Source organism: Thalassophryne amazonica, chromosome 2 (genome assembly GCF_902500255.1).
Source record: "Thalassophryne amazonica chromosome 2, fThaAma1.1, whole genome shotgun sequence".
Classification (NCBI taxonomy): domain Eukaryota; kingdom Metazoa; phylum Chordata; class Actinopteri; order Batrachoidiformes; family Batrachoididae; genus Thalassophryne; species Thalassophryne amazonica.
Genome location: NC_047104.1, coordinates 139,069,722 through 139,092,528, shown reverse-complemented (window position 1 = coordinate 139,092,528; position 22,807 = coordinate 139,069,722). Strand labels below are relative to the sequence as shown.

Below are 22,807 nucleotides of genomic sequence, written 5' to 3'. Positions count from 1 at the left end.
AATGCTAACTTTAACATTGAAAATGCCATAGACATCGGCAGACATATTCTCTTTAGGGTTTTAGTGGAGACAAAATAAGATAAAGCGAAATAAAACAAATGAAACCATCGAAGCAGCAGCTCGAAGCACTCCTTCATTGGTTCAAGATTCAAAGCAAAGTTCGGTTGATTATATGGAAGAAACGAAACATTTGCGGTAAAACAAAGTTATTTAGCAACTAATCGATGACTAAATTAGTTGACAACTATTTTAATCGATTAACTCAATTAGTTGTTTCAGCAATAAAACAAAGGGATACACTAAATGTGACAATCTGCGTAATGGTGCAGCCACATTGTGCCATTGCTTAGGGAGAGCCCTGGACTGTTGTTGTTTTAAAAACGCAAAAGTACTTTTTATCTGATTACTCGATTAATCACCAGAATAATTGATTGCTAAAATAATTGATAGCTGCAGCCCTACTCCCAACTAGTGCAGACAGATCTGTTTAGCCCACTGCCCATGAACGACAACTGTCTCTCTCTGATCATCTCCACCATTTTGGCATTTTCCCACAGCAGCTCTGTCAGCTCCTCACAAAGTTCTCTTACAACTCTGGCATGTTAGATAGGAGGTCCATTATCTCCTGAAAATAACGTATTATGATTTTTTTTTGCCAATGCAAGAAATATACCTTCATGTTTAGGCAGCCTGTTAAAACAGTATTTGTTGTGGCCTTTCGGATACTCATAGCCAGTTAAAAGAGCTTTGTGGAGACGTTCCATGTGCGCGTTCAGTGAGGATACATTGTGTCCTGTGACACAGGCAGCAGAGTCAGCACAAGTTAGGATCCAAAATCCAACAGACTCTCTCAAAATTTGCAGACTGGTAACAAGTCCAGAAGCTCATGATTTTTACTGACGTTTACTAAACGCAGAAACGTCGTCCACCGAAAAATGGTGAATACAAAGTTTTCAGGAAATACACCTGCTGGTTTACGGAGCAAGAGGTTTAATTAGCAACAAAACACATCAGAGACCACTAATCATGACCGCATGTACACGGATAAACTCAGAATCATAATTACTTTGTTGTGATGTTGAACAGCAAGTTTAATAACGTGACATGTCATTTAAGGTGTATAATTTTTGTTTTCTCCACTGTGTCAATCCTATGATAGTGTTGTCAGGAGCCAGCGCCCTTCAGGTAACCATTCCACAAAAAATGTATGAAGTTGCCAGAGGTGATAATGTGACACTACCCTGCCAATTTCAACCTAAAACACCTGACAACCCTCTAGTGGTTGTCACATGGACTGCTGATGACACAGCTGGAGTTACAGAGGTCAGTGTGTGTGTGTGTGTGTGTGTGTGTGTGTTTTGTGAGACTGTGTGTGGGGCTATGCGGGTGCATCTCAAAAAATTTTAACCTCGGTGAAAAGTTCCATATATTTTGTCAGTTATTTCAGATACTGAACATTTTATGTATTGTAGACCCGTTGCTCCTAAATGGAAATGTTTCAAGCATTTTTTTTTTTATTTCAGTTTTGATAATTAATAACCTACAGTTCCCACGGGGGGGCAAGCATATCTTAAACTATTAGAATATTTCAATATTTATTATGTTTGAGTAACTCACTATTGATGCAGTAATTAATACCATGAATCTCTGTCTAATTCAGTACACGCAACACTCTAGTGGTTGTTACATGGTCTGCTGAGAAGAGCACAGCTGGAGCTGTCCAGTTGTCCACAAGACATGCATTGACACCCTCTTTGTGGAGGGTGTCAATGCATGTCCAGAAGACGCTCATTGGCACTCTCCACAAAGAGGGTAGGCCACAGAAGGTAATTCCTGAAAGGGCTGCCTGTACAGTGTGCTGTATACAAGCATATTCATGGAAAGTTGACTGGATGGGAAAAGTGGCACAAGCAACAGGGATGGCCACAGCCTTGAAGACTGTAAAGCAAAGCAGACTCACAAATTTAGGGGAGCTTTACAAGAGGTGGGCTGAGGCTGGAGTCAGTTTATCAAGAGCGAGCACACACAAATGTGTCCAGGAAATGGACTACAAGTGTCACATTCCTTTTTTTTTTTTTTTTTTTTTTTGTTCTCCCCGTCTGCATATATAGTAATGGCAAATGCCACACTGGCAGAACCATTTATGAACATTAATACCCATATATTCAATTTATTCTTGCAAGACAGAAGGTATGTAGTGCATGAGTGAATGTGGTGGGGGGTGACCCCATCCGCCCTTCCCGATCAGCCTACAACATCCTACTCAAAGCCAACCGACAACTTCTATCAGGAAGGGCCGACCACCAAAACAACACAAAGACAGACAAGAACAAAAGACAAGTGGTGAAGACAATAACTGTGAAGTGAGACACCGAGGAGATGGGGCCCCAACCATACAACATACCAGGACAAACAACCACACATGAAAGAACAGTAACAGCAACATTCTGTTGTCTAATTAGTGAGCATCCATACCCTAATCTAGGACACCAGAGTCTTGATCCCCTTGAGAGCACCCAAAACCAAGTTGTGGTGATGGCCACAAACACACAACCATCCACCCACAGAGACCCAGATCACAGCTAAATATCCGATCACTACTGTGGCTGGTGTGTTGGGCCAAGACAAAAGTACAGAACCTTACCATATGACATGGACCACTCCGGCACGTCAGAAGCCATGCGGCTGGCCGCGAGCACCGACGGAAATGGGTCCAGGACGCAGGGCCCCAGGAGAAACCAGGAGAAAAACAGCAGCGGGAGGGCACGGGCCAGGAAGGACAGCCCCCAGAGCCACCGGGGCAGCATGACGAACCAACAGGGGAGCGGCCCAACGGTGCCAGAACGCACCACCAACACCACCCCTCCCCACGGAGGCACAGGGAGCAGCCCCATACACAAGGGCAGCCCACCAATAGAGGCAGCCCCAGAACCACACCACCAGGGCCACGGCTCCCGAAGGCAGGAGCAAGCGGCGGCAGGGACAGGGGGCAAAGGAGCCACCTCAACCGAATCCAAAGCACAGGCAGGGACCAGCAAGCCATACGAGGGTGGGGCCCGGCCCCCACACAAGAGGTGAGGCCGAACCCCGGGGCCAGGAAGCACACAAAGCTCCCCGACAGCCAATGCCCCCCCCCCCAGCACAGCCAGCAGGGCTCCCCAAACTCCCCCCATCCCGGACTCCACCCCAAACACCAAAGCCCATGATCAAGAGACCGCCTGAGTGAGAGCGGGGCACCACCCCACGGAGACCATGGCACCCAACACCCGCGCTCCATATTCCTTTTGTCAAACTACTCCTGAAGCAGAGACAGTGTCAGAAGTGTCTTACCAACGTTAAAGACAAAATGAACAGGACAGTTGCTCAGTGATCCAAAGTCCTCTTTTCAGATGAAAGTAAATTTTGCATTTCATTTGGAAATCAAGGTCCTAGAGTCTGGAGGAAGAGTAGAGAGGCACAGAATCCAAGATGCTTGAATTCTAGTGTGAAGCTTCCGCAGTCGGTGATGATTTGGGGTGTAATGTCATCTGCTGGTATTGGTCCACTGTATTTTATCAAATCTAGAGTTGATGCAGCCATCTACAATGACATTTTAGAGCATTCATGGTTCATCTACTACTGATTGATGCAATAATTCATTCAAAAGGAGCCCCAACCAAGTTCTGAGTGCATAAATCAACATACATTTCAGAAGCTCTACATTTCTATGTTTATAAAAAAATTGGAATGATTTTTGGAAATATTCTAAAATTTTGAGATACTCCCCCCAAACCCCTGTTTTTGGAAGTTATCACAATTAAAATAAATTTGAAACATTTTATTTTGTATGTAAATGGGTTTAGAATATCTAGCATTTTCACATTATGAAAAGTGTCAAAATATTAACCTTTTCCATGATATTTTTTTTAGATGTAACTGTCTGTCATAATGCTATGCAATTGATTTTAAAGAGCATATCTCACTCCAATTAACACTATCTTTTAAAAATTATATACTAGATTATAGATAATTTCTTCCAACTCTTTAACTTGTCCAGGCCCTGATAAAGCTGATAAAAATGGCGGTGCGTGTATACTGTGCGGCTTGCAGCTCTTGTGGCTATGCTTGTGTTCATTTGTTTGTTTGTTTTTACTCATGTCTATGTACACAGTGGTAATGAAGGCACTAGTGCAGTACAGTAGGTTGGAATTATGGAATATTGGGCTACAGTGCAGGCTTCACATATCCCCGAAACTGGACTTTATTTTACCGGAGTTGCAAAGGACTACTGAGCCTATGATTTTTTTTTTTTTTTTTTTTTTTTTTTTTTTTTTTTTTTTTTTTTCCCACGCCGCTGCCCAAGAGACGGCGTTTTCGTAAACAGAAAAAGCGTAAGCAAGCCGGCTTGTGTGCTAGGCTACAAGCTAGCCCATACAGACCGGCGCTTCCTAGCCTCTTCCTTGCCATTGCCAGGTCTCTTGCCAACAAGATTGACTAGATCCGAAGAATGGACAGTTGTGTGGTCGCTGTTATAGAGACCTGGCTGGACGATAACACCCCAGATACAGTGGTGGAGATAGACAGACGCTCTCTCTTCCGGGCGGACAGGACTGTGGCTTCGGGTAAGAGCAGAGGTGGGGGTCTGGCGCTGTATGTAAACAATCTTTGGTGTACAGCCACATATATCATTGCAACATTCTGCTCTCCTGATTTAGAATACTTGGTGGTGAAATGCAGACCTTTTAAGCTGGTGAGAGAGCTCTTGTCTATTGTGATCGTAACTGTCTATATACCACCATGGGCAAATGCTAAAGTAGCGTTAGAGGCGCTGTACGGCCTGGTTAATGGGCAGATGAACGCCAACCCAGAGGCGGCTGTGATTGTGGCTGCAGATTTAATCACGTTGAATAAAAGGCGGTGTTTCCTAATTTTCACAAGTACATAAACTTCCCTACCAGAGACAATAATATTTTGGATCAGGTATATTGTAATATTCCTGGTGCTTATAAGGCTGTAGCACGACCACAGTTCAGTGGAGCTGATGCCTGCTTATAAGCCCCTGGCATGTAGCTCAAACCATCAGGACATTCAAGTTTGGTCTGATGAGGCCTCCTTCGCGCTACAGGACTGTTTTGAGGATACAGACTGGAGTGTGTTTAGGGATGGGACGGACCTGGAAGAATATACATCTGTCCTGCGTTACATCCAGTTCTGTACTGATGCTATCCTCCCTGTAAAGACGATTAAGGAGTTTCCCAATCAGAAACCATGGTTGGATAGCACACTACGGTCCCCGCTGAAGGCCTGAGATGCTGCTTACCGGGCTGGAGACAGGCTGACTTACTGCAGGGCTCGATCTGAACTGAGAAGTGGAATTAAGCAGGCAAAACTCCAGTATAAACAGCACATAGAGGAGCATTTTAATAGTAAGGACCCTCAGACTATGTGGCGAGGCATCAGGACCATGATGGATTTTAAGAGCAAGAACGAATTGGCCAGCCATGACCCCACCCTGCCTGACACTTTGAACAACTTCTTTGCCTGTTTTGACACTTCAAACAGCAGGGAGGCTGTACATTTACCCCAACTTGAGGAGCAGCATCAGCCCCTTGTCCTGCAGCACCATCAGGTGATGTCTGCATTGAAGAGGATCAACGTCCGCAAAGCTGCAGGACCGGATGGGGTGTCGGGTCGGACTCTGAGAACATGTGCTAATCTGTTAGCAGGAGTGTTTTCAGATATTTTCAATTTGTCCTTGCGCCTGGCCAAGGTTCCTGGGTGCCTCAAGTCCTCCATCATAATACTGATACCAAAGAAGACATCCATCACCTGCCTGAATGATTACTGGCCTGTTGCTCTGACCCCTGTAATCATGAAATGCTTTGAGCAGATTCTTCTAAGGTATATCAGAGACTTCATTCCTGCAGACCTGGACAGCCTTCAGTTCGCTTACAGAGGGAACCGTTCAACAGAGGATGCTGTTTCCATCACTCTGCACACAGCCCTGACTCATCTGCAGCACCCCAACACATATGTTAGCATGCTATTTGTAGACTTCAGCTCAGCTTTTAACACAGTCATCCCAGACAAGCTGACACTGAAGCTACACCAGTTGGGTTTGCCTGTGCTGCTGTGCTATTGGATCAGAGACTTTCCCACCAATAGGCCTCAGGTGGTGAGAATAGGTGACCTTACATCGTCTTCTCTGGTCCTTAACATAGGCACTCCGCAAGGCTGTGTGCTTAGCCCAGCCCTCTTCACTCTTTGTACACATGATTGTACTGCCATCCACCCCACAAACACAGTTGTGAAGTTTGCAGATGACACCACAGTAGTGGTCTCATTTCAGATAATAATGAGACCCACTACAGAGAGGAGGTCCAGTGGCTAATTCAGTGGTGTTCAGTTAACAATCTGACACTGAACACAAGGAAGACCAAGGAGGTCATTGCGGATTTTAGGAGGGCCAAGAAAACGGACCACATCCCCCTCGTCATAGGTGGAGAAGTGGAGTGTGTGGATAACATCAAATTTCTGGGCCTCCATATTACATCTGATCTGTCTTGGTCCATGAACACCTCCCATCTGGTGAAGAAGGCGCAACAAAGGCTCTTCTTCCTCAGGAAACTGAAATGCGCTGGACTATCCTCCTGACTGCTGGCAAACTTTTACAGGGTCACAATAGAGAGCATCCTCTGCCTCAGTGTGACTGTGTGGTATGGCAGCTGTACGGCCCCGGAGAAGAAGAGTCTAGCGTGGGCGGTGAGGACAGCACAGGGCATTGTTGGCTGCCCCCTCCCAGACTTGGACTCCATATATGAGGGTCGTGTCAAGAAAAGGGCCAAATCTATCACTGCGGACCCCAGTCACCTGGGCCACCCCCCCCCCCCCTTGTAGTTTTTCATATACACCCCACCACTCTGTAGTTATTGACACAGACACATATGCATACATACACACACACACACACACACTTTTTCAGGGACTGTAATCATGCATTTAGTATATCTGTAATTTTTGATCAGGATATGTCATTCAAAGCGCATATTAAACAAATATGTAGGACTGCCTTTTTGCATTTACGCAATATCTCTAAAATCAGAAAGGTCTTGTCTCAGAGTGATGCTGAAAAACTAATTCATGCATTTATTTCCTCTAGGCTGGATTATTGTAATTCATTATTATCAGGTTGTCCTAAAAGTTCCCTAAAAAGCCTTCAGTTGGTTCAGAATGCTGCAGCTAGAGTACTGACGGGGACTAGCAGGAGAGAGCATATCTCACCTGTGTTGGCCTCTCTTCATTGGCTTCCTGTTAATTCTAGAATAGAATTTAAAATTCTTCTTCTTACTTATAAGGTTTTGAATAATCAGGTCCCATCTTATCTTAGGGACCTCGTAGTACCATATTACCCCATTGGAGCGCTTCGCTGTCAGACTGCGGGCTTACTTGTAGTTCCTAGGGTTTATAAGAGTAGAATGGGAGGCAGAGCCTTCAGCTTTCAGGCTCCTCTCCTGTGGAACCAGCTCCCAATTCAGATCAGGGAGACAGATACCCTCTCTACTTTTAAGATTAGGCTTAAAACTTTCCTTTTCGCTAAGGCTTATAGTTAGGGCTGGATCGGGTGACCCTGGACCATCCCTTGGTTATGTTGCTTTAGACGTTGACTGGGGGGGGGTTCCTATGATGCACTGTTTCTTTCTCTTTTTGCTCCGTATGCATCACTCTGCATTTAATCATTAGTGATCGATCTCTGCCCCCCTTCTCGGCATGTCTTTGTCCTGGTTCTCTCCCTCAGCCCCAACCAGTCTCAGCAGAAGACTGCCCCTCCCTGAGCCTGGTTCTGCTGGAGGTTTCTTCCTGTTAAAAGGGAGTTTTTCCTTCCCACTGTGGCCAAGTGCTTGCTCATAGGGGGTCGTTTTGACCGTTGGGGTTTTTCATAATTATTGTATGGCCTGGCCTTGCAATATGGAGCGCCTTGGGGCAACTGTTTGTTGTGATTTGGCGCTATATAAGAAAAAAGTTGATTGATTGATTGTTGATCTGGCCTGCTTTATTTATTTACAGGGTCTGTAACTCCTGGCACATTGCACTTTATTTATAGAACTGTCATGCACACAGCACTTTTATCTATAGAGCTGCTATGCATACAGCACTTTGATATCCCCTGCTGCATTTTTCTGCCTACTATATTCTCTGTATATAGTTGAATGTGTATTTTTGACCTTTGTCTTAAATTATGGTATAAGGTTTTATGCTAGACAAGGTGAAGCTGCAACTTAAATTTTGTTGAATTTTAATCAATGACAAGAAAAGGCATCTTAATCTTAATAAAACTAAAATAATCCAGTGCATGTCTGGGAAAAAAAAATCACAAATTAATAGCCATTTTGATCAATAATCATGACGTAATGTCTGACACTGACTTGTAGCCGTCAGAAGGTCACGCCACCTGTGTCCAGTCACAGTCAACTTCATGACTTACACCAGTACACAAAGTCAATCCAGGGTACTTTTTGTCAGCAAATGTACTGTGCATCCTGGAAGTATTCACAGCACTTCACTTTATACACATTTTGTTCAGTTACAGCCTTATTCCAACATGGATGAAATTCCCCTCCCCCACCCTCAAATCTACACACAATACCCCATAATGATAATGTGAAAAAAATCTTTGGATTTTTGCAAATTTATTAAAAACTAAGAAATCACAGGTACATAAGTATTCACAGCCCCTTTGCCACAAAGTTCAAAATTGAACTTGGGTGCATCCTGTTTCCACTGATCATAATGAGATGTTTCTACAGCTTCATTTGAGTCCACCTGGGGTAAATTCAATTGATTGGGCATGATTTGGAAAGACACACACCTGTTTACATATAAGGTCCTACAGTTGACAGTGCATGTCAGAGCTCAAACCAAGCATGAAGTCAAATGAATTGTCTGTAGACCTCTGTGACAGGATTGTCTCAACGCACAAATCTGGGGAAGGATACAGAAACATTTCTGCTGCTTTGAAGGTCCCAATGAGCAGAGTGGCCTCCATCATACGTAAATGAAAGAAGTTTGGATCCACCAGGACTCTTCCTAGAGCTGGCCACCCATCTAAACTGAGCGATTGGTGGAGAAGGGCCTTAGTCAGGGAGGTGACAAAGAACTCAATGGTCATTCTCTCAGAAATCCACCAATTAGGCCTGTATGGTAGAGTGGCCAGACGGAAGCCACTCCTTAGTAAAAGGCACATGGCAGCCCACCTGGATATTGCCAAAAGGCCCTGAAGGACTCTGACCATAAGAAACAAAATTCTCTGCTCTGATGAGACAAAGATTGAACTCTTCAGTGTGAACACCAGGTGTTATCATGTTTGGGGGAAACCAGGCACCATCCCTACAGTGAAGCATGGTGGTGGCAGCATCATGCTGTGGGGATGTTTTTCAGCAGCAGGAACTGGAAGACTAGTCAGGATTGAGGGAAGATGAAAGCAGCAATGTACAGAGACATCGTGGATGAAAACCTGCTCCAGAGCGCTCTTGACCTCAGACTGTGGAGACCATCTTTCACCAGGACAATGACCATAAACACGATATCAAAGGAGTGACTTTAGGAGGACAACTCGGTGAATGTCCTTAAATGGCTCAGGAAGAGCTCAGACCTGAATCTGATTGAACATCTCTGGAGAGATCTGAAAATGGCTGTGCACCAACTGCCTAAAGATAGGTGGACCAAGCTTGTGGCATCATATTCAAGAGGACTTGAGGCTGTAATTGCTGCCAAAGGTGCAACAACAAAGTATTGAGCAAAGGGTATGAATACTTATGTACATGTGATATCTCGTTGTTGTTTTTTTTTTTGTTTGTTTGTTTTTATTAATTACAGACATTTCAAAGAACTTTTCGTGTCATCATTATGGGGTGTTGTGAGTAGAATTTTGAGGGAAAACATGAATTTACGCCATTTTGGAATAAGGCACTAACATTACAAAATGTGAAAACGGTGAAGCGCTGTGAATACTTTCCGTATGCACTGTAATATGGCTTTAATTTGGGCTTTCAAGTCAAATTCTTGTATTTTGCAATCAACTTGTTCATCTCTGCCTCTTTGTAACCTGCTGTGTTCAGAAAAAACAAAACAAAAGAAAAAATTACATATGTCTCAATAAGCCTTCACTACTGTTGTGTTCACACACATGTAGAATTATTGTTTAGCTGTGTGGGCTGTCCACACTAAATGGCATTCCTCCATCCAACTCGCCGCCTCTCAGACTAGAATAACAGAAGGCAGCAAAGCTGAAGTTGAGGGAAAGCTTTGCTCCACCTTTGCTGGCTTCTGTTATTCTTCTCATACAAGAATCAATATAGAAGTCAGACTACCAGAGCAAGAAATTCAGCTGAGGAAGCTTCTGCGATTAGAAGCGAAACATCCTCACGTCAAGCAACCCAGTCCAGTCGAAGATTCAAGCTTCTCTACTATGGAAACCACATGGACAACTGAGAGCCTACAGAGATGCACAGAGAATGAACATCATGAGTGATAATGTTGGACCCCTCCAAAACACACCTGTGTTCAACGTATTCACCATCAAGGTCCACAAAAAACAGATTTTGAGCTCCAAAAAATTCTGGCTTTATATTCATTCCAGTAATGTCTCTGAGGATGTGTTGCCTTGCATGATGTCGCTGAAGTCAACTTTTCTGACAGTTTCATGTTGTTGAGCATTAATCGGCGGCAGATAAAATTAAGCTTGTGAAATTTCCTCATATTTGATTTAATTTCTCAGGACATATGGCACCAAAAATAACTCAACAGTGGCGGCTGGCCCATAGGGGGCGCCTGGGCGCTGCCCTCCTAGATGTGGAGGGGAAAAGTCATTATATATAATTTAAAGGTTTTGGTGATATTAGTTAGTCAGTTTATTTAATTTAAGTTTTTAAAGCTTCTTTAGTTTGCCTCCATTCCACTCAGTAATGTTCATGCAAAATATTACCTTAATTTTCTCTCACACACACACACAAACACATTCTCTGTCTCTCTCTCTCTCTCTCTCGGAAGGTGATGTGAACATTGTAGTATGTACATAATGTTCTTTTGTCAATTGAAGAATTTTTCAATATTTTGAAAGTGTAAATTTGCTGATATTTTCTATTTTGTTAAGGTTGGTGTCATTGTGAACCCCAGGATCTGTTTGTCTGAAGATAATGGCAGTGCAGTACAGTTTGATGTACTATGTGTGTAATTGGTGTCAAATGGTGAAATGTTCTTTGCTCAAAAACTTGAGTGTTGTATTTGATACTGTTCCTTTCCAAAGTAGAAATGGGGCCTAATATAGCTGTAAATGGTTAACTTTATTTGTAAAACTGCTGATTTTGAGAAGGACATGAAATGATTGTGGAATTGTAGTAATTTTCTGACTGTTCACTTGAATGCCTGTACTGGACAAGGCAAGGGAATCTATTGGCACAGCAGCCCCACCAAGACTGTTTTTCACCAGCCGCCACTGTAACTCAATAATCAATATTTTCATAACTTATTTATTTAGAATTGTCCACTCATTTGACATTTAATTTTCCAGTGATATGCACTTTAAGTACTATGGAGATGATGAAAAGAAAAAAAAAAAAAATATTCCCATATCAATATTTCTGTTTTCATTTACTGTTACAGGACGACGTCGCTGCATACTATTACCCATTGGGAAGAACTGACATCAAACCCGATTATGAAGGTCGGGTGTCGCTTCAAGCTGATGTTCCTAAAGGTCTGGTCAACCTGATGCTGTCTTCCGTCACACTGAAAGACAACAAGAGTTTTCATTGTCATGTCCTCATCCCTGGTGATGACAAGGGTACAACGAAAGACACCACTCGTTTGTTGGTTCTGGGTAAGAGTTTTTGTTTTCATGCAATAAACATGTCATTTCTGATCAGATAAAATTCTTTTCCTCTTTCATGACGTGCATTAAACAGTTGTAGTGTCAAAAAGGCACTGTGACCTCTGTGTAGAGCACAGCACTACACAAACATCATAGTTGTGGTTTTCACTAGTGACACCCACATTCCAAACATTTTTGCTCTCCTGTGTGTGCCCAAGGGGTGCATTTATCTGAAAAAAATAAGTTGACAGGTACGCAAATAATCACATGCTCATACAGCCTTTCAAATTTCACAAAACTGACCAAATTTAGTTTCTACTGAAATCCAAGCATTTTAATGAAGAGAACATATATACCCGGGGGAATTCCACAATAAATATTTTATTTTCCTTTTAACGCCGTCTTAAGGAATACGTGCATGTGCTAATGCATAACATTTTGAAATTATCAGCGATTACCTTTGACCTCGTGTAATGTTTTTCATCCAGATTCTTCAATGGACAGATTTAAAAATGAAATGGTCTTGTATTCAACAAGATAATTATTAAAGGGGTCTTACTGTGCAAAATCAGTTTTTGTAACTCCGTTACATTTCACATTTGTTATTTAATGTTCAACATCTCTAAAGTCAGTGTTCTCACAGATACTCTCTTGATTTAAACAGAAATTCTAACTGACGCAACTTGTTTAGCACCTCTGTGACATATGTAACAAATAGCTTATCTTGTCATAAAGTCTACCCCCCCCCCCCCCCCCCACACACACACACACACTTTCTCTATAGCCCAGGAATACAGCTGTATTACAGAATCACAAAAAACCTTTACATGGAAAGTGAAATTGCTACATCACACACTGTACCATCTTCAACCACATTTTGGAGTGCAGCAATAATCATGCTCTTTATTTTTATGATGGTTTATAGACTGCATCTTAAAATATTTCTATAATTGTTTTCAAGAGTGAATTTCTTTGTTTTTGAGAGCCTGTATGTGTGTTTTTTTTTTTTTTTTTTCTGGTTTGAGGGGTGACATTTAAAAAAAAAAAAAAAAAAAAATCCTAGGATTAATTCAGAGTAATTGTAAGCCTTGAAATTAATTAGGTTATTTTTTTAATCACTTGCAGCACTACTAATTGCTTATTTTTGCTGTAACTCATGAATTCCAGAAGTTTCCTTGAAAAATGCAATTAAAATAAATGAACTGCTCGGGACAAATCCTCCCATATTGCATGGTAGCGCGATGTAATATGCACCTTTCTCCACCTACTCCACCCTGCCTGCACTCTCTCCATCACTTTGGACAGTTGACCCCAATTATTTAAACTAATCTACTTTCACCCCTCCTACTCCTTGTAACTGCACTATTTTGTTGGGCTCCCTCTCATTCACACACATCTTGCTCCTACTGACTTTCATTCCCCTGTTCTCTAGAGCATAACTCCACATTTCTAGACTTGACTCAGCCTGCTCTCTACTCTCACTACAGATCACAATGTCATCTGCAAACATCATAGTCTATGGAGACTCCTGTCTGATCTCATCTGTCAACCTGTTCATCACCACTGCAGACAAGAAAGGACTCAGAGCTGATCCTTGGTGTAATCCCACCTCCACCTTGAATGAGTCTGTCATTCCTACTGCGCATCTCACCAATGTCATACTAATCTTGAACATGTCCTGCACTAGCCTCACATACTTCTCTACCACTCTAGATGCCCTAATACAATTCCACAACTCTTCTCTTGGCACCCTATCATAAGCTTTCTCTAAATTCACAAACACACACTGTAACTCTTTCTGGCCTTCTCTATACTTCTGCATCAGTAGTCTCAAAGCAAACATTGCATCTGTATTGCACTTTCTTGGCATGAAACCATATTGCTTCTCACAGATCTTCACCTGTTTTCTAAGCCTAGCTTCTACTACTCTTTCCCATAACTTCATGCTGTGGCTGATCAGCTTAATGCCTCTGTAGTTACTGCAGCTCTGCACATCACCCTTGTTCTTAAAAATAGGAACCAGCACACTTCATCTCCACCCCTCAGGCATCCTCTCACTTTTCAAGATTTTATTAAACAATCTGGTTAGGAGCTCCACTGTCATCATCTCTCCTAAACATTTTCATGCCTCCACTGGAATGTCATCTGGACCAGCAGCCTTTTCATTCTTCATCTTCTTCATAGCTGCCCTCACTTCACCCTTACTAATCTTTTGCACTTCCTTATTTACTCTCTCCACATCATCCAGCCTTTTCTCTCTCTCTCTCTCTCATTTTCTTCATTCATCAGCTCCTCAAAATATTCCCTCCACCTTTTCAACACACTGTCCTCGCTTGTCAGCACTTTATCTGTATCCTCTATCATCCTAACCTGCTGCATATCCTAAATACAAATTAGCAACATAACTGGCTTTCCACTTCAGTTTTTTAAGATGTATTTGAAGAGTTTTCAATTAAACACACAGCATAGAAAAACATTATCCTCATATTTCAGAATCTTCCCATTCTGCTTCAATATTCATTTTTTTTCAAACTTGGTCACATTTTACCAAAATTTAGTACCACATTTCCAACAAATGCCAAAGTTGGCCCAATTTTTGCCTCAAGAACGCTTTTAAGTTTTATTAATTATATAAATTCAAATAGTTTTCTGAATACACAAACTTCCTAACTGATTTTCAGCTAAATAAATAACACTGGTCAACACGATTTTTCTTGCATGGAGTTTCTCAACAGATTTTCGGTAATTTGGGGGCGATGAATATGAATCTGGTGTTAGATCTGCTAATCATATTTTTGAGATATGAAAACATATATTTCTCATATCAAGCATTGAAGCAAAACCTGCAGTCTCTCACACGTCTTTGGTGCCATAATCGATATTACGTCTCTTGTTCACATTTTGAAAATCTGGTTTGAAAATTATGCTTTTGAAGCTGCTTTTGTGCAAGATTGGTGGTGTCAAACTCATGAGTGAATGAGCAACTTTTGTTCAGTCCATCAATACAGAACATGCAGACTGCAAAAAAAAAGTGACATGATAGAGGAAATCTGAGCTCAAATTCAGCACCCCAAATTTACCATAATCAGTTCACAAAGTCCATGCAAGAAAAATAAAATATTTTTTTGTTGACCAGTGTAATAAATACTCCACCTTACTGTTTTGTAACTGTACAGCCAACATTTTCTGTCCTGTGTCCACAGTTTAATCCATTCTCAAGTGTACTCGTATACTTTCCTCCAACTAGTTTTGGAAAATACAGTTGCATTATCATTTTCCCTGCTAGGAACTGTATGAACAACAAACTCCATGACTGTAAAATGCAAACTTTGCTTGAATCATCAAGCAACAATGACAGCCACACTCATGGAAACAGCCATGTTGGTTTCTCGGGGTGATCACATGCACAATCTGCATTTTGTTCACTGGCGCATAAGGGCAATTATGTTATTTCATCCATTGATGGCACAATGCATTGCGGGATGATTTTAGCTTGTCAAAATCTATCAGAATATGTAATTGGGTTTTAATTCTGAAGTGTGCCATGAAAGTGCAAGATAAACAGGGACGTTCCCTCACCTACTGCCTTTGCCGTTAGTTTACACACCCTCTAGATAGCAATAACAAATCTGACATTTCCCGTAAGTATTTATGCCACACAACCTAAAGAGCACCTTACTGCTGTTCTCATTTATACTTGTATAACTCATTCTAATTTAAGGAAAACACAGTATTTTAAAATCCAACTTTTCTTTTGTTTACCTTTACTAAGATAAATTACATTTATGTAAACTACTATTCGAAAGTTTGGACACACCATTCAGTTGAATGGGAAGGTGTGTCCAAACCTTTCACTGGTACTCTATGTAACGGAGTTAATTATTTGCACCAAGATGTGTGTGATTGTTAGCATGATGTACATAACTAAAGGGCATGAACAGCTGGCAGTGACATTTGATAGAGAGGTAGGTCTTGGGTCAAGCAAGATCTTGATTAATTTGGTGGAGACTTGCCTCAGGGTCACAGAGATCAAAAGATCTCTGTGACCCTGAGGTATGATCCTCATACTGCCTTTGATTTCTGATCCTTACTTTGATCATATAGTAGGGATTGGTGCCACATTCAGTAATCAGGGTCTCTCTCAAAAACCGCTGACCGGTTCAATGGTTTTGGAAAGACACCTATTTGTAATGTTGGATGGCAGTCCAAAATCTCTGTGTATAGACACAGAATAGTCACTAGAGGGCAGTGCGCACCAAAGTTTACCTAGGCATAGCAGGTATACAGACATCAGCCTACCAACTCCAAATAACACAGCATGCTGAAACAAGCAGCAGTCTCTTAACAGCACAAGTGTCTCCTATAGATCTTATCCTACTGTTAAACAAAAGCACATACAGAGTTACAATTAAAACTTGTAACCAACAAACTCTCACTCAGGATTCTTAGAGTAAATGCTGAGTTAGAAACAACAGAGGCCACACTAAAAATCTAGTAAATAAAGGAATGCAAGTACAAAGAAAATTTAGACAACTCTATACATAAGAGGTTTGACAACAAAGACTGGTGGTTGTTGTTCATTTGGCTGCTCCCATTTTTGTTTGGGGTCGCCACAGCAGATACATCCAGATCCGTATTGGTATTTGGCACAAGTTTTACGCCGGATGCCCTTTCTGACGCAAGTCCAGTGTAACCTGGAGAAACACAGACAGCCACTGGTGTTCCAAAGAGGTTTCCCATCCAAGTACTAAGCAGGTCTCGCACTGCTTAGCTTCTGAGATCTGACTGGATCACGCTGACACAGAGCAGATCCGCTGCAAAGACTGGCTTGGCGTAACGTTGAAATCCAATCCAGTTTATTTGTAGAGCACATTTAAAAACAAGGAATATTTCAGATTCTCTGAACAGGTGATAACTCGCTAAAATACGGGACAGTTACTGGAATCTCTGATATGAAGAGAAAGAGTGGCATATAGAGGAACAGCGGAACACGAGCTTCACTCACTAGAATACAGGGAAAAGGGCACAGTGGGTCACATCTATAAACTGAAAGCATTACTCAGAGGAGCACAAGCAATACTCTGCACCGGAACTCACTAAATTACAAGACGTATCATGTTGGATATAAACATTCACTAGGTCACTTGGAGAAAAAAAAATGCAGAACATATTTAAGAGTTGCTGAGGAAATGAGCAATCACTGCAATACTGGGAATACAGAAGTAATGACCACAGCGCTCACAGGAATAGTCTCATCAGGACGGCCAAAGAGCTCTCGCACAGCACATACAGCACCTACGGGAAAGAACAGGGTCACTGGCATACGTCTGAGATGACATCTAAGGCAGACGACACCTCACGATCTGGCATCAGTGTCTTTATAAAGGCATGTGATAACCAGCACTGGCTGGGGCCATTTACAGCTAGACAAGCCAACTCACAGGGTTGCTAAATGATAACTGCAAACAAACCCAGAGCAAGGAGAAACCAAAAAAACCTATAGATTGGAGAAGTCGGAGTAAGAAGGGAAACATAACAAGGATCACTGAAACAGAGGCTTAAACTCATGCAAAGCCAAGACAGGGGACAGACATGAACCAGGAGGTACATGAGACAGAGATACACCCCCCCCCCCCCCCAAAAAAAAAATCAGAATACAGATGAGACAAAAAGCTCTGCGTGCGTGTGTATAACATTGATATATCAAAGGAGTGGCCCAGCCAGTGCCCTGACCTGAATCCAATTGAACATCTCTGGAGAGATCTGAAAATGGCTGTGCATCGACGCTCCCCATCCAACCTGATGGACCTTGAGAGGAATGGGCTAAACTGCCAAAAGATAGGTGCACCAAGCTTGTGACATCATATTCAAGAAGACTTGAGGCTGTAATTGCTGCCAAAAGTGCATCAACAAAGTTTGTGAATATATGTTTTCTTAGTTTTTTTTATTATTAATAAATTTGCAAAAAAAAAAAAAAACTTCTCATGTTGTCACTATGGGGTGTTGTGAGTAGTTGAGAGTTAAAAAAAAAAAAAATTAGTTCATTTTGGAATAAGGCTGTAACATGAAAAAGTGAAGCATTGTGAATACTTTCCAGATGCACTGTATCTAGCAAAGTGAGCTGGATCATTCCCCAAATTATCTTGTGCCTACTGCACAAGGCCATTTTGTATCCACTGTGAAAATGTGGGCCATGTGTATATTTTATGTAAGAATCAAAGACTCACATAAAATGGTAGTAGTGTACATGAAGTGTGTAGTACTTTAGAAGTGATTTCAGACACGGCGTTAATGTTTTTCTATGGGGTGGTAACATTATTTATTCATGTTCCTAGTGGCTCCGTCGACACCCATCTGCAAGCTCATTGGTGATGCAGAATACTTCCAGAATATTCAACTGACCTGTAAGTCTGAGGAGGGATCTCCTGCGCCCACATATCAGTGGGAAAGACGTGATGTCCAAGACAGGCCTCTTCCTCAGGACCCCAAAACCACAGACAGTAAGTTATCATTTTGAAAATATGGACAGATATCACAAGTGTCAATTGTGTCAGGAGAAGAGTCACATCTAAAAGATTATACTGTATTTTGAACCCGGCACCTTCATTTGTGCACTTTTGAAATGTGTTTTAAAGAGGAATATAAAACTTTTTCACTGCCATAAATTCTTAATTCCAGTCTCAAAGAATTCAGCTACCTGACACTAAATGTGAACAATAAATATGGCTGAACCAGCTTTGTTACTGTTGGTAATATACTTTTTTTTTTAATAGAAAATGGACTTTACTTTGTTTTGAAATGTAGTTATTATAAAATACCTTTATTTGGCAGGACGGTGACTTAGTGGTTAGCATTGTTGCCTCACAGCATGAAGGTCATTGGTTCGATTCCCACCTGTGGCCTTTCTGTGTGGAGTTTGCATGTTCTCCCAGTATTTGCGTGGGTTTCCTCTGGGTGCTTCAGTTTCCTCCCACATTTAAAGACATGCAGGTTTTAGGTGAATTGGAAACTTTATAATTGTCCAGGTCTCCCTTGTAAAAGAGCTCTCGATCTCAGTGGGACTAACCTGGTTAAATAAGGTTAAATTAAAATTTGAATGAACACACACACTTAACAAAAGAATCTCTCATAAAACAAAAGAAAACAAAAACTCATAAACAATTTCCCAGTTTTGTGCAGCCGAAAGGGTGAAGGCTATAGAAAAATCTTATAAACGCCCCCTTTCACCAGTTGCTATATACACATACGTATATGTACACTCATAACAATAAAGACAAGCAGAGACAATATAGATTAATCAGTAAACTAAAATATCTGAACACAGCAGAAAAAACAGCAGTATAACACACAGATAAAACAGAAGAACAGTAAAAAAGTCAGTTAACCTCATTTATCGTACTATAATAAGTAATTATATTGTTTTTATAAAGTCTTTTCAAGCCAGCCAAAGTACCAGATAATTTAATACTATCAGAACAGCTATTCCAGATTTTAACACCTTTTACGGAGACGCAGTGGCTTTTAACAGTACGTAGTTCGAATCTTTAAGCTGTCAAATGCTAATGTTCCTCTCAGATGATAACAGAACTTCCTCATTTTAAACAGTTCCTGGACAACTTCCCGGTGTAAACCGAAACATGGTGTCGAATCTCCCAAAATTAGTCCCTTAACAAATGGGGGAAAAAAAAATCCTTATTCAAAGCATTCCAACTGACTCATGTTCCTAATGCAGAGTCCTCTGGCATTTTCAGGTGCATCCTTCAGTTTGATAAAAACCTTACTTTGTGACCCAGACTGAATTTAGTTTGCCCTGTTTTTTAAGCAGCCATGCTTCCCTGGCGATATTTGCATTATTTTTAGTAAGATGTTCGTTGATATAAACGTTTGTGCCTTTCAACTTCCTTCCCTGTTTGAGTAGTTCAAGCTTGTGCCTTCTACACATGATTATGATGATGGAGTGGATGACTTGTCACACACAGGTCGGCAAAGTGTGACATGCTTTGATATTTTCGTTGTTAATGTCAATACGTCAACTGTTCCTCCGTGGTTTCCTCATGACCGCTGTCCTCAGCTGTAAGCCTGTTACCACTTGTGAAAAGGACCTTGGTTTGATTTTTAATCCAGAGATGATATCGTTCATTCTTGAATACTGTTCCAAGTCGGACACTCGATTTTCCAGATGTAAAATTTTCTGTTCATATTCAGTATTTTGTCGCTTTAGCTATTTGATTTCTCCCAGCAGTTCTGTGATGATGTGGTTATGCTTCATCAAAGAAGCCATTTCTGCAGATAACATGTTCATGGACTCCTTTAATTCGTCCATGTCTTTTTGAAGATTTTTTTTTTTTTTTTTTTTACAGCCATGTTGCTTACGGTCGCAGTAGATCTTGATTTAAGACAAATCACGCTACTGCTGTTCCCAAACTTAGCTAGCTAGCTTAGCTTAGCTTCCGATGGCCCTCGGGTCTCGATGGGGACACTGACACGGCTGCTGGCCCTGCCAGTGGACTCCGGACGCGGCTGCAGTGTGTAACAAACAGTACGGCCGTCTGTACAAATGCTGACCATCTGCTCTGCTGCTCACTCGCTCCTCTGCTGCTCTCACTTGCTCCCCAAAATTTCTGTGGTACATTACAAAATTCCAGCTGTTTTTATTGCTGGTACTTATTTAAAGGGTATTTTATAACAAATACACATTAATGCATGCAAATGCACACAGATTCACCCCTTTGAGTCTGCTTGAGTTTTCTTCCTCAAATCATCAGAGGAAGTTTTTCCTTACCACTGTAGCCTGTGTGCTTGCTCTAAGGGTTGGTAAGGTTTGACCTTACTTGTGTGAAATGCCTTGAGGCAGCTTTGTTGTGATATGGCGCTATATAAATAAAATAAATTGAAATTGAAAAAATGGGGAAAACAAGAAGCAAAAAAACAAACTGGATGCTACACCATCGTCTCCCGCCGACGGATGGATGCCAGGAATCGTTCAGTCTGTGAGATTTTGAAGACAAGGTTTGAAGTTCCTGCTGTGTTCAGTGGTCACTGGGAACTGCAACTTCCAACTAGGAACATGTTTTGACTCTAAAGATAAAATCTTAGTTTCTTCATTGATAGTTTTTACTTTGTGTAATAAAATGTAACATTAGTACTGACTGTGTGTGTGTGTGTGTTGTCTTACTTGTCCAGCAGATATCCAGCAAGACTTTCATGTGAAATACAAGTGCATTTAAAAAAGAATATTGAAGGAAAATGTGGAAAATTTTTTTGTCAGGTATTTCTGAAAGTGAAAACTTCATATTATAGACTACATACACTGATTGTGGATTGATCTTTTTGAATATTGTAGTATTTTGAGATGTTTTGTTTTTTGTTGGCTTTTCCCCCCTTTGTTGTTCTTTTTAAGGGCAGGGGGTGAGCTGTAACCCATAACTATAAAAATTAAAATAATGATTGAAACATTTTGGGTTTTTATGTAATGTGTATACAATATATAAAATTTTCACTTTTTGAAGTAGCTGATAAAATTATTTAACTCTTTCCACCATACTCAATTTTTTTGAGCTGCGCCTGTATATTGGTATGGAAGAAAATTTGCTGTGACTGGTAAATGGTGAATAGGGATTATGCCTTTAATTTGGCATAAAAGAAATCTAACATATGTAGAGTGAATTGAAAATATTCATGTATCCACCCAAAGAAACCTGGCTGTAAAAGTGATGCTTTGTATTAACAGCAAATTACATATTTAGTTTGTCCAGTTGCTTCTGGTCTCTGAAAATGCAAAAACTCTGCATAAAATACCATTAATTCATAAATGAGCAATGCAGTATTTCTATGGAAACACTTTTTGAAGGTCTACATGGCAAGAACGTGTTGTTTCATTTCAACACCATGCAGTGGTGTACAGAGGCAATATTACAAAAAGTGTTGCTGTCTAGATACTTATCTGATTTGTGTAAAATCATTTACAATATAAAATGGTTATATACGTCACTGTGTACGTGTGTGTGTGTGACTTTTTCTTTCAGAGGATGGCGTTCTGTCTCTATTCAATATCACCAAAGAGACATCAGGATACTACATCTGCACCGCAACAAACAAGATACGGAGTGCATCCTGCAAATTCACTCTTTCAGTCATGCCACGTGAGAAAAATGTTCCTCTTACTTCAAAAATTACAATTGCAGAATGCATTGTTCCAACACTGGCTCGCGATATTCATCCCTCTGCACCCGTCTTGTTGACTTTTCCTTGTGTAACCATGCAGCTTCCATGAAACTTGGCTCCACTCCTGCAATCATTGGTGGAATTGCAGGTGTGTTGACCATACTGGGAATCATCGCCTGTGTTGTTTGCTGTTGCCGGAAGAAGAAGAGGAACAAAGAGGAGGAATATGCCATGGGGTAATGTCTTTGTCGCTTTACCAAACGTGCAGACACAGAAAAATTAACAATTGAGGGTTTTTTTTATCTTTATCATTTTCATCAGTGATCAACATTTCAATGTTTTCTTTATCAATGTCAGAACACTAACAATGTGCAGCAAAAATAAAAAACTTAACACTATAAAAGATGAGCAGTTGATCCAGTAACAACTGCTGAGCTGTGAAAGCTCAGAAGAAAGCACAGAAATTCTTTCTCACTTCCAGCCAAGTGCAGGTTGTAACCAGGACAGCTGCTTCTTCGCATTGAAAGGAGTCAGCTGAGGTGGTTCGAGCATCTGCTAATGATGCCCCACTGGAGGCATCCTAGGGAGGTGTTCCAGTCATGTCCATCTGGGAGGAGACCCCTGGGAAGATCCAGGATTAGGTAGAGAGATTATATCTCCACACTGGCCTGCGATCCCCCAGTCAGAGGTGGATAATGTGGCCCGGGAAAGGGAAGTTTGGGGTCCCCTGGAGTTGTTGCCCCCGTGACCTGATCCCAGATAAGCGGTTGAAGATGAGTGCATAGGGAACACTGCACA

General features: G+C 41.3%; 1 protein-coding gene across 2 annotated transcripts in view; it reads left to right on the top strand.

Annotated features, from left to right (window-relative positions):
• LOC117531449 (cell surface A33 antigen-like) overlaps positions 1-22,807 on the top strand; it is a 46,889-nt gene that overhangs the window by 16,539 nt on the left and 7,543 nt on the right. For both annotated transcript variants that reach the window (XM_034194559.1, XM_034194566.1), the window contains 5 exons: positions 1,160-1,323; positions 11,638-11,854; positions 18,181-18,345; positions 21,871-21,987; positions 22,110-22,245. In XM_034194559.1, the coding sequence (XP_034050450.1) occupies positions 1,160-1,323; positions 11,638-11,854; positions 18,181-18,345; positions 21,871-21,987; positions 22,110-22,245 (799 nt within the window). The remainder of the gene's footprint in view (positions 1-1,159; positions 1,324-11,637; positions 11,855-18,180; positions 18,346-21,870; positions 21,988-22,109; positions 22,246-22,807) is intronic.